The sequence below is a fragment of the Morus notabilis genome, unplaced genomic scaffold (assembly GCF_000414095.1).
Source record: "Morus notabilis unplaced genomic scaffold, ASM41409v2 Scaffold888, whole genome shotgun sequence".
Lineage (NCBI taxonomy): Eukaryota > Viridiplantae > Streptophyta > Magnoliopsida > Rosales > Moraceae > Morus > Morus notabilis.
This window is the reverse complement of record NW_010367841.1, coordinates 462,140-474,222: the sequence shown is the minus strand read 5'-3', so window position 1 is coordinate 474,222 and position 12,083 is coordinate 462,140. Positions and strand designations below refer to the sequence as shown.

Genomic DNA, 12,083 nt, shown 5'->3' with positions numbered 1-12,083 from the left:
GGGACCTATCACTATCCCCAGACGATGTGAGACTACATAACTTACAATTCCTTAACCTTATGCCTCAAGCGATTTATGGCTGCCACATTAGATGACTCTGAACTGAACAAATAATATGATAAATGACTTTCATTACTATTTATAAATGCTCACATGCGCGTCACGTGATCAGAATAGTAGTAAAAAAAAGACTTCATTTTCGATTGCGACTTAATTGCAAAGATTTAAAAGTTGAAAGAGTCAATAGCCAAGAAAAAAATAATGACTAAATTACCAAATTTAAAAAATTCATGGAGTATCCATACAAAAAGCTTATTTTATTTATAGTTAATATTAAAATAATATTATTTAAATATGTCATTTCTTAATTATTTTTCCGTGTAATTCTTATTATATCAAAGAGTATCTTGACACCATATTTTTAAAAAATAAATTTAAACATCCTTAAATAATTGTATAAATAAAATTCTTATTTTTTGTAATTATAAATAAAAATTTTTAAGTGTCTTTAACACCATAATAAAATATATTAAAGACTCATTTAAAAAATATACTTAAATCACAATTTTTAATTTTAATATTTAAAATTTTAATTTTTTATAAAAAAAAGAACACTGTAATGATTTTTTGCTTTAAACATAATAAAAAATATGTGTCTGAGTTTACGTAACTATCGAGCCCTAAAAAACTATCCAAGGAAAAAAAAAAATGAAACGAAAAGTGACGCGGGAGAAATATTTGAACCGCCTAATCATTTGCAAATGCGTAAAAAACGTGCCAACTCGACGATCCGCACCCTTCGAAACGTTTACTTAAAAGCATAAACGCATCTCAACCGTCTATATACAAAGTGCCAAAAAGAAAATCCAACGGCTAATAAATGCACCAAATCATCAATCCGCGTCAAAATCCTACAACCAATAATAAGACGCCGTTCTTTTCTATATAATCTAATCTCAGCCCCAAATCCTCCCTAACTTTCTAACAAGAAGCATTTCCAATTTCGAATACCCTTCCACTTCTGCCTCGTTTCCATTTCCTAGAAATCCTCAGAATCAATGGCGCCAAAGGCCGAGAAGAAGCCCGCCGAGAAGAAGCCAGCGGAGGAGAAGAAGTCCGCCGTCGCTGAGAAGGCTCCCGCCGAGAAGAAGCCGAAGGCTGGCAAGAAGCTCCCGAAGGAGGGCGGAGCCGCCGCCGGAGACAAGAAGAAGAAGAGAGTAAAGAAGGGCATCGAGACCTACAAGATCTACATCTTCAAGGTTCTCAAGCAGGTTCACCCAGACATCGGGATCTCCAGCAAGGCCATGGGGATCATGAACAGTTTCATCAATGACATCTTCGAAAAGCTGGCCCAGGAGGCCTCAAGGCTCGCCAGGTACAACAAGAAGCCGACGATCACCTCTCGGGAGATCCAGACCGCGGTGAGGCTTGTGCTTCCCGGTGAGCTCGCCAAGCACGCTGTGTCTGAGGGGACCAAGGCCGTGACTAAGTTCACGAGTTCTTGAACAGAAAATCTGGCTCTGGATTGTGATCTTTAGGGTTAGGGTTAGGTTTCTATCCGTACATGCTGGCCTTTTGTCTTTAATGTCTTTTGGATATTTTTTTAGGGTTTTTGTATTTTACTTTGTATGCTCGATCCTTATGTTCTAATGATACAAATTGAAAGACTATAAATTGATATATCTGATGTTCCTCTAATTTGATCTCTGGTACTTCATGGAAATGAAATTGTAGAAATTTCCCTATGTTTTATCATTCGCTATCTTATTTTGTTTCCATCAGTGGGATTGTGGTAATGTGCTGCTTTGGTTATAGGAATTAAAATGTTATTTTCTTTGTTTCGCTTCTGTCATTGGTTTGTCATTACAATAATTCAAATTGAGACATTTCTGGGTTGCATTGTTTTTTAATCAAACGGTGTAGTGATTAAACAATTTCGTTTAAGTTATTTCCTATTATAATTCTTGGCGCCATATCGGAATTTTTTTTCTTTTACCAACGGAGTTCGAGTCTTGCTGGTAACTTGGATCTCATGTGTGGACTGGTTAGATTTCTTACGCAAAATGCTAAAATACGGCAGCTACCATCTAGTATGAAAAGTAAAACGACTTGTGAAGGATGAAAGACAATAACGATAGGAAAGCTAATCAACGACAAGGAAAACTGGGAAATCACATAAAAATGGCAAACGACGATAGCATTCAAAACCACAATGAAAGACAAGCAACCAGAAAAAGATTAAATTGGCACGAATTAGTGTATGAAGAAAAAGTTGACCATTTCTGAACGAGTAATTGGAAGGGAAAACATGGAAGGAAACTAGTGCTAAGTAAAGGCAAGGCCAGAAATGTTTCCCTTTTTCTTTTTGAAATTAAAACAAAGAAGTATTTTTTTTTTTTAAGGAAAAGAGTAGTTTTCTGTTTCTCAAAGTAGTCTGTTTTCGGTTTTAAATCTCTGACTACGGAGGCTCAACGCTATAAAATCCCCTCATATATTTACAAGTCAAGTTCTGAGAGAGCCCTCTGCGTTATTGGCTAAGGTATATTTCTTGACGCCTTGTGAATGTGATTTTCTTAGCATATAGAAGAACTTCTGTGGTGTAAAACTCATGTGATTAAGATTTTGAATGGAAACTCGAAACTTATTTTTCTTGTTTTTGGTCCAACAAATTGCTAGAATGCATTGATCAACTTGCAGTTTGATGTTATACTTATTCATTGGCAATTGCGGCGAGTTTTACATAAAACAATTTTCTTTGGGGTTAATAATTTGATTAGTTTGTGTTTATAATTTGAGTCTGAAAATCCTTCATGATGATGATGTAATGTTTGCGTTTGTTGCATCCATCCTGTTTTCTTAAAATTTTTTGCTATAACAAACTATCTATTCTTTCTTTTTTTTTTTTTTTTTTTTTTTTTTTTTTTTTTTTTTTTTCATATTATTGATTTTCTGTTTTTGTGTGCGAGTGTTTTTGTTCTTTAAAAAAAAAAAAAAAAAAGAGTTCATCAACCTTCCTTTCGTTCTTATTTTATTAGTTTAAGTGGATTTTTACACAAAAATCTTTTGATGGACACAAAACCTTAACAATACCATTTCTTACCTTTCCAATCAGGATTGATGGCCTATAACAGATTCAATGACTTTCTCATGCTTTTGATCTCGAAGTTTCCAAGAGCTTCCACGGTTGCTTCCCGTGCAACGCTACTTCCTCTGCAATCCCTCTTCCGGAAAATCATACATGTGAAACACGCGTGTCAGCTTATTATGTCCCGCAAAGTGCATTTCACAATGCAAAACCGTTGTCTAATATTTTGCTAGCTGATTCGCGTTTTGAGCAAGCACATTAGACGACGGTTTCTTATAAAATTGTCGTCTAATTAGAGACGTTAAATGTCAATTTTTTTGTAGCGTTGTAACTAATTTTTCTTGTATTTGGTCGAATATACAACTTATTAGCATGGATTGATCAACTCAATATTAATGCTGTACATAGACGAATGACCGTGTGACTTTTGCGGTCTTGAGTTTTTCATTAACAATTTTTCTTTGGGTTTTAAAAAATTCGATCAGTGTAATTATATTCAGTGGTTTTGATATTGCTACAAATTATATCCTCTTTTGTGTGTGTGTGTGTGCCAGTTTCTTTTTGGTGTCAAATTTCCTCATTATTCCGTTCTTAATTTATGAGTTCATGTGGATTTTATTCAAAATCTTTTGGTGGAGTTTAAACCTTATATATAATACAATTTCTTACCTTTCCTAATCAGGAAGATGACCTACAAGGGACTCAATGACTTTCTACTGCTTTTGACAACGAAGTTAGTGAACAGACTGAACAAAAACAAACGACCATGGGCTGATCATCCCGAGGAAATACTCGAGTCCATCATGGAACAACTCGGTTTTGCTGACCAGGTTCGGTTTCGAGGTGTATACAGGAGCTGGAGACTAATACATGGTATCAAGCCTAATTTCAAATTCCCATGGATTATTATGTACGATGACAAAAACGACGATAAATTTCCCATGCAACTCTACTGCCTCTACATTCCCTCTTCCAGAAAATCATACATTGTAAAGAACAAAGTAAAACATGAGTGTTTGCTAATGTGTAGGCTTGGATCTCGCGCCTATAACTGTTGTGGACTAATTTTCCTTTACAGGAAGTTGGAATGTAAATATAGATTCACCTACGGTCCAACCCTTCAAGCGTTAATTACGGTATATGCCGCGCACACCGACATGAGAAAGAACGATGAAATTGTTATAGAATCATGGCCTAGTGGTGAAAAAAAAATTGGGATAGGATGCATTTTAGGCTCACAGGTATTGATTGCAACGAGAGATTCTCTTTTGTATTAGAATCCGCCAAGGAAACTCCTTACTGTGTTTTTGCGAATGGAACTGTAGGTTCCTTCAAAGACAAGAAATGGTCTGTGCTCATAGACTCCAAAAACATCGAATCCTCCGATTTAAAACTAGTGAAATATCGAGTGCGTCGGATTCTTCCTTATCAACGCATGTGAGTGTGAAGGGGAGGTTTTCGCAGTGTACAAGAAAAATGTGGATGGGCTACATAAATGGCACAGTTTCAGGATAGATTGCTTGAAAAAGACATGGGTTGAGGAGGACGGCTTGGGTAAACGGGCAGTCTTTTCCTGCCGGTTCCCGTTATGGCATTTGCTTTATTATGCATTTATGCTTCCGGCTCAGGAACAGAAAAAGGATTTAGCAGGCCATATATTCTATGGTCCTAGCTATAAAAAAACTGATAGCTTCTGTTTGTTTAGATGCAATAAGGCTCCCGGTATAATATGTGATCACGATGATCAGCAGATTCAGCGAGAGGCGAATACACATGGGCATTTCGGTGGCCTCGTAAGGTGCTTTGAGATCGCAGGTCGTTTGAATACTCTCCAAGAGCCTTTTGGATCGAACCACCAACTCTATGATCCATCCACACATAATTCTAGTCTATTACAATAAAGAGTAATCATCAATGTATTTAGGTTTCCCCCTTTTATGAACCATGTGAGATTGAGAAACAGTTTGCTTTTTGAGGTTGAATGTTAGTATTATTGGATCTTTTCTGTTTGTTAAGGTTCATAACATTACTTTTTCTTTTTCTTCGGCTGCAAAAAAGCTTCATTAAAAAAAGGAAATAAAACAGAGCAATCGGCAACAAGCCGGTGGCAGGCCCACCAATATTTCTAGGAATTCCGTGCATAAAAACTGCTCATAATGAGGCGATTGAGTCTCCGTTGTTGAGAATGCAGTGCATTCATCACCTGATGGGTGCGGATCAAAAAAACGAAGAGGACATACACGAATTCCTCAAGGTCCATTTATTTAACGGATATTGAGCAACTGATGTTAAAAAATGATAAATTGCAAAGTTTTCCGGAACTAAAAGAAAAGGATTATAAATTGCATCATGGAGTTGGTGCTTCAATCCAATTTATAATCCTTTCTGCGTAGCATTTTGGTGTCCTGGACTTTCGTCTTTAATTTTGGAAGTTCCTTTTGTTATTTGGCCCTTCGTATTCATTATTGTTTCTTCTTCATTTGAGGTTAGATTTGTTGTTTCTTTTGTATTTGATTTCATGTTTAGAACCTTATTACACTAATAGCATGAAAGGGAGAGAGCTATCCCTAATGCGAAGTTCTACGATAAAAACGGTCAAAGACCCACGCCAACATAGCGCCAAGCGGGGGTGCTTAAATTAAGATCAAAATTCATGCAAACCCAGAGATTATTAAGAGAGAAAAAAAAAAAGAACTATAAAATATTTGATTTCCTTGACATTAAAGAAATTACAAGACAGTTGTATCCCAGTAGTATAGGATGACTAAGAAGAAACAAAAAAACGTTGTGTAAGGCGGAAGCTGGATTAAAAAATTGATATAACTCAATATATGAATTATAAGCTTTTGTTCATGGCAGATATCTGAATTGCTCAAGGGCCTCGACATTCGGACCGCAGCTACTGGAGGCTAAGCCAAAATGGCATGAATCCCATAGGCCAATACCCAAAAAAAGGATGAAGAAAGGGACTTCTCAAGTAAACAACATTTTGTCTCGCAGCACTTTGTTCTACTAAGTTTACTAAGAAAAAACTGGTGTCATCTTCAAAAATCTTCAATGAATCTAAACCAAAGGAATGCACACTCCTGGAAACGGATTGTATAAATAATCTATGTGTATGCAATTATAAAGACAAAAATAAAAAGGTCACGAGGGTTTATACACGTTCAGCATGACAAGTTTCAAGCACCCTGAAAACGACAAAAATAAAATATTTGACAACTTACCAAGTTTCATCATATTGGAAGAAGTGGTGCTTTCTCATCATATTCAACACGATGACTAGCCTGTAAAATAAAAAAGAACTATGAATAAATCCAATTCATCAAGACAGACCTAACAAAAGAGGATTCAGAAAAAAGGACTGGTCAGTTGCATATTCTTACATCCTCATTTGCCCCAGCTGCCATATTTAGGAAGCGTGCATCCTTAGACCTGAAAATTGAGAAAAAACAACACGTGGGGTTATTAACCGTTTACAGAATTTCTAAAATAAAAATCAGCTGGTGTCCAAAATGACATAACTTAAGGGCCCATTTGGGAAGTGTATTTGAACCATGATTTGGGTTTTGTATCAACTTTTTTGTAAGAGAACTATTGGCGGAAATTTTTTTTTAATTCAAATTCTTTGTGAGAGGAAAACATTGTAGCAGAATCATGGTTTGAGTTTTAAGTATATGTACCAAACAACCGTGAGACTTTAAACAGAAAAATGGATCAAAGCATGAACAAGGATGAATGTTACTTGACAAACATGAACAAGGATTTTCAGGAACATTGGAAATAATTATCTTAATCCATCATACAAAAAAAATTCGCTTCTTCTCCACTTATTAGTTTATTAGATTAAAGAGAAGTACTACAAAAATTTAAAAAAATCCTCATAATTGTATGAGAAAATTAGTAAACTCACCATTTGAATGCTTGTTCTAAGATTTTACCCTTTACTCTTGATTAATACCGTTTTGACTAATCTTTGACTAAAGGGTATTACTTAAGAGTAAGGGGTGAAAATTTAAGACCCATGCATTCTAAGGGGTATTTGTCTCCTTTTCCCTAATTATATAGTACGTTATAAAGCAGGAGAAAAGCACACCTCTGATTATTCTGCGCGTCGATCATTTCCACGTTACCATTCAATGGTTCATCTTTGACCTTTGAAAGTGGTGAAAAGAACTGTACAGAAGCAGATTTAAGTATAAGGGAATTTGCAAAGCAAAACAAAAAGTCTCATCTCCCTCTCTTTCTTCTCACCCTAACATTCTCTTGAAATTACCTGATGCATCGATATGAACACAATAGAGATTCCTAAGATGAAGTTCATAGTCAGCTTATGACCAAACAACAAAGCAGATCCTATTCCCGTAAAGATCGTGGCAACGGTTGATGAATACTTTTTCAAAATAGTATCTGTAAGCACCATAAGAAATTCTGATTTAGACAAAGCACAAGCAAAAATGTTAAGAAAGCGGGCACATCAGCATGCAAAAGGAAATAATAGGTATATCATTATCAAATGAGTTAAAAAAGGTACAGCACAAGACTCAAAGTTCATTTTCAATCGCCTTTCTCCTTTTCTAATGGTGTTGGTCTTTCTCAAAGTTGTCCTTGGGTGCAGATATGTGCTGCAGGGTTAAGTTTGATTCTTCGACATCAAATATTATCCTAACATTTAAGAGTATCTGGTATCCATAGGCCTACCATTGTCGTGTGTCCTACTAAATACTAAGACTAACACAGGTATGCCAAGATGAAGTTATCTAGGGAGGGAAAGACAAGTAGACTATACTCAAGTTTCTAATATTTTCTATAATTAAACGCTAACAGAGGGAGAGTAATCACAGACAACAACCATTAGATGCCATTAAAGAGACTCTGAAGTTTCCAAATTTGATTGTAATAACTCCACAGAAATTTTAAGGGGGAAATGAGAAGTAGAATAAAAGAAATTTAGTATTCACCTGCATATTTGAAAAAGAATGATGATAAGATTCCTTGGGCTGCATTATTGCAAATTAAAAGAATCGTAGCCTTCGAATGTCCTTGAAGTATGTCCAAGCCACCAGGACCTTGAAATGGTAAAACAAAATAAATCATGAACTCAAACAAGCAAATATGAAATATCAAACTAGAACAAGATTATAAATTAGCGTGTTAAAAGTGCCCTAACTAAAGCATCAAGCTTCGTGAGATACAATTTTCCAAAAAACAAGAAAAAAGAAAGAGCTTCATGAGATACAACATTTCTGTTCACTTCATGTATACCTTTGAAAATAGCCATTCCAAGAATTGCCAGCAAGTTGAATATAGCACCATAACCATATAGAAACAAGTTCTGCAAATTACACATAGAAACTACCGCATAAGATTACACAAACTGGTGAAACTATCACAAGAATATAAACCTTTTAACATGAAACAACACAAACAGAACATCATATCAAGCATGGGAGCTTGAAATGTATTGCACGTCAAAAAATCAAGGTAACGCGAAATAAACCTAGAGACACGTCGTGGACCTGTGGTCCAACACCTATATTATTGCAAGTGATCGAATATGTAACCGAGCTGGAGAATGTGCAAGTGTTGCAGAATATAAATTAAAAGGTGAATACTTGATATAAATCAAGTTTTTCCAATTTCTGCCTTTAACCTCCTTTCTTTCTCCTCAATATGAGCCAATAATACCAAGTTGTTTTTGCACAAGATAAAATAATATAGAAGAATATTGGGATGAAAAATAGCCAGAAGACCTTGAACAAGATAATAGAATTTAGAAGATTGGAACACTGCTAGAACCTTACCTGAAGGTAAATGCTTGTATCAAATTGACTTTTCAAAGCATACTCATTATATACTGATGCCAGCGATGGAACAGTTACCTGTAATAATATCATTTTGAGTTGATGTTTTCTACTAATGCACATGAAATATTGTAAACAAATACATCAAATAAGCTACTGGGTGTGATGTAGAATACAAACAGTTTGTAAAAGCAAATTGTTGAGAAATAAAACAAGACAGAGCAAACGCCCATCCTTGAGTTAAATACGTACAAATATCAACGTGTACAAGTAAGCGCCTGTTGTTATTGGAAGACCTAAAACAGTACTACCCTCGGGCATAGACCGCAGTTGATTCACACTAATGCCAATGAGCAAAAGGGCAAGAGCCTCCCACTGTTACAAAATAAGGAAGAAAAGATATATAAGAATGACAAGGCAAACATTCAGAAAGTCGAAAAAACAATACGAATTAGTAGAACATTCTTCCAAACCTGAATTATAGAAAACCGCCGCCTCATTATCATCTTTAACAAAACAGCAATGACCAAAACCTGCATAAGTTCAGAGCACCTAGACAGTTATAAGAATGGTAAACGAAGAATACAGATATTATGTATGAACAAGCACACGAAAAGAAACAAGGAAAAGCTAGATTAATCTACTGTATCAGCATGGTTGTAGTAAGCCCAATCAAATAACCTGCCGAATAAAGTACAAACTCATACTTGATAACTGATAAAAGTTGTTTGACGTGACAACTACAATCCAAATACTCCTACTCCTACCCCACGGGTAAGAAGGTAATTGATCTTGTAATCAAAGATGCGCAAGAAAATAAATGTTTAAATAAATCACGGTTTAAGATACCTTCAAGTTGCTAAGCATCTTCACAGTTGCAGGGTTAAAATAAAGCTGCACAAGAATCATAACAATTAAGATTGAAAATTGGTCTTAATGAAGCATTAACTTATTGGTATAGATTCCATTAAAAACTATACCTGCATAATGAACTTTAAATAATTATTAATAGCGTAAAGAAAAGCAGGAATGGCAAGAAGCACATTGTTTCGAGCTGCCTGCAGAGGGGAAGAAAAACAAAAAAATCTTGAGATCATAGTTTAAGTAGACCAAAGCAAAAAAATCTTGAGATCATAGTATAAGTAGACCAACGGCTTGGACTAATGCCACCCACAGCTTATGACAAACATAAAGAAATTGACACAATCTACTATAGGATAGGAACTATTAAAAGGTATGAAAAGCTGTTGGATTGAAAGACTTAATGGTGTCCGGAAAATTCTTTGGAAGTTTCAATAAACGATATTCATGCTACAAACACGCATTTTGAGTAACTTCAACTTTCATTCCAGAGGATATCCAACAGGAGCTATTCTTTAACGTGATTTCCACTATTTTCTTAAATCAGAAACTGTATTGGAAGAACTTGTGGTGATATCAATTTTTTTTCCTTACCTGTACAAATGTAGAAACAGATAGAAGAGACTTCTCCCCAACTTTCTTATTCCGAGCCTAAAAGTGAAAGTTTCCAAAAAAAAAAAAAAAAAAATGATGATAAGAAACAACAAAACTGGTGCTAGCCAGCCAGCCACCCATGAAAGCAATCAGATTATCTGATAACAAAATGTATAATTACCTGGAACAAAAGCATAATAATAGCAAAAACAACTTTTGTTGCCTCAGTTAAAAAGTTAACGCTGATAGGACTGAACTTGTATTTCCCATCCACTTTACACATATAAACCAACAGAGGCTGCAGAAATAGAATGAACATAAGTAAGCAGTTGAAAAATTGCTTAAAACTTCAGAAAAATTTTTAACCTATGAGGGGGTTCTCATGGTTTGCTATGACTGTGTTTGCACTATTTGCTCCTATAAATATATATATATATATATATATATATATATATTTCTACCGACCATAATTCTCCTGATTGAATGCACAAGGAAATTTTGAAACTAAAATATAGAAAAAAGAAAAGTTTTAACTGAACAGTCTTCTGTGTTGTAATTCTAGCATGCCAATATTTTGGCCTACATAGGCAGGACATCATATACCAATATAAAGTCAAACAATGTCTTCTCCAAATAACTTTTTCAATTTAGATTAGATAAAACTAAAGGAAAAGGGATTGCTTCATCACCTGCAAACCAACAAGGATGCAATCTCCAACAACCAAAAGGATGTTTAGGAACCGGGTCTTTGAAGAGACATCATTTCTATGCCGGTCATAGGCCCTGGACACAGCTTTGGAATTTGGGGACAACAGTTTGGAGCGACAAACACTGCATTCTATCATCCCGTTCATCCAGCTGTACACTGGATCTTACTCCAAAATCTGTACTTACAACCAATCAAGACTTTCGAATTTCAGAAGCAGCAATAGTTTCAATAAGTGCACAAAAAGTGTCAAATATATAGATAAAAACAATCGCTTTGAACAACCATTGGCAGACGATCAAAATCTAATTACTCTGCCAAGTACGGAGAAGTGCCTACCATACCCACATGCATTAATATTTGTGGTTCTTGATGCGTATAAACATGCATAAATAAAGACACGACCAATTATCTCATGCTTTGTGCTTCTCTTTTGATATAGATTCGTTCTTCTTTTAGCATAAATATGCTAAAATCCCAATAAGAATGTTATATTACTCCATACACTATTAATAATACTAGAGATTTGGGATCAAGTTTGCCTCTTTTGTGGGTGTTCCACAACTTCACCACTCAATCAAAAAGAATATACGCACAGACCATGTATACATACATACATATATATAGATATAAATATGTATATATATATATATATATTCAAACACACATACGTATATAAAGAGAGCTAAATGGTCATCCATATGTTTAAATTTAGATAAATTTTACATGCATCAATTTAAACGTCTGCAGCCACGGAGAGAAACAGAGATTCGTAGAAATTATGAACCAATCGAGCTGTGTAGAATACATATACTACAATATTAAACTTTTCTCAACTGAATTCCAAGAACAACAATTTAAATGATTTGCAGCTAAAATAAAACAACAGAGTCGGTCACAACTCGTATTAAGAAGAAAAATCATAAATTTCCAGAATAAACCCAAAATCCATCACCAAATCAATGAAAAAACAAAAAAGAAACGACGAATCAGAACCAAAGAGCAGTACCGGTTGAGAAATTCAGGAAGAGCG

General features: G+C 35.1%; 2 protein-coding genes across 2 annotated transcripts in view; one reads left to right on the top strand and one right to left on the bottom strand.

Moving 5' to 3' along the window:
- The first annotated feature begins 989 nt into the window (after positions 1 to 989).
- LOC21403535 (histone H2B) lies at positions 990 to 1,698 on the top strand. Its single transcript, XM_010113551.2, has one exon. The coding sequence runs from the start codon at positions 1,059 to 1,061 to the stop codon at positions 1,503 to 1,505; it is 447 nt and encodes a 148-aa protein (XP_010111853.1). The 5' UTR covers positions 990 to 1,058; the 3' UTR covers positions 1,506 to 1,698.
- Positions 1,699 to 5,782: 4,084 nt separating this feature from the next.
- LOC21403533 (CMP-sialic acid transporter 2) overlaps positions 5,783 to 12,083 on the bottom strand; it is a 6,578-nt gene continuing 277 nt past the window's right edge. The window contains exons 2-17 of the mRNA XM_010113549.2: positions 12,060 to 12,083; positions 11,034 to 11,228; positions 10,526 to 10,642; positions 10,345 to 10,401; positions 9,870 to 9,947; positions 9,739 to 9,783; positions 9,363 to 9,422; positions 9,142 to 9,264; positions 8,890 to 8,967; positions 8,351 to 8,420; positions 8,047 to 8,154; positions 7,362 to 7,495; positions 7,182 to 7,261; positions 6,472 to 6,520; positions 6,313 to 6,372; positions 5,783 to 6,171 (exon numbers count right to left, since the gene is read on the bottom strand). Coding sequence (XP_010111851.1) covers positions 6,322 to 6,372; positions 6,472 to 6,520; positions 7,182 to 7,261; positions 7,362 to 7,495; positions 8,047 to 8,154; positions 8,351 to 8,420; positions 8,890 to 8,967; positions 9,142 to 9,264; positions 9,363 to 9,422; positions 9,739 to 9,783; positions 9,870 to 9,947; positions 10,345 to 10,401; positions 10,526 to 10,642; positions 11,034 to 11,198 — 1,215 coding nt within the window. The 5' untranslated portion in view covers positions 11,199 to 11,228; positions 12,060 to 12,083 and the 3' untranslated portion in view covers positions 5,783 to 6,171; positions 6,313 to 6,321. The remainder of the gene's footprint in view (positions 6,172 to 6,312; positions 6,373 to 6,471; positions 6,521 to 7,181; positions 7,262 to 7,361; positions 7,496 to 8,046; positions 8,155 to 8,350; positions 8,421 to 8,889; positions 8,968 to 9,141; positions 9,265 to 9,362; positions 9,423 to 9,738; positions 9,784 to 9,869; positions 9,948 to 10,344; positions 10,402 to 10,525; positions 10,643 to 11,033; positions 11,229 to 12,059) is intronic.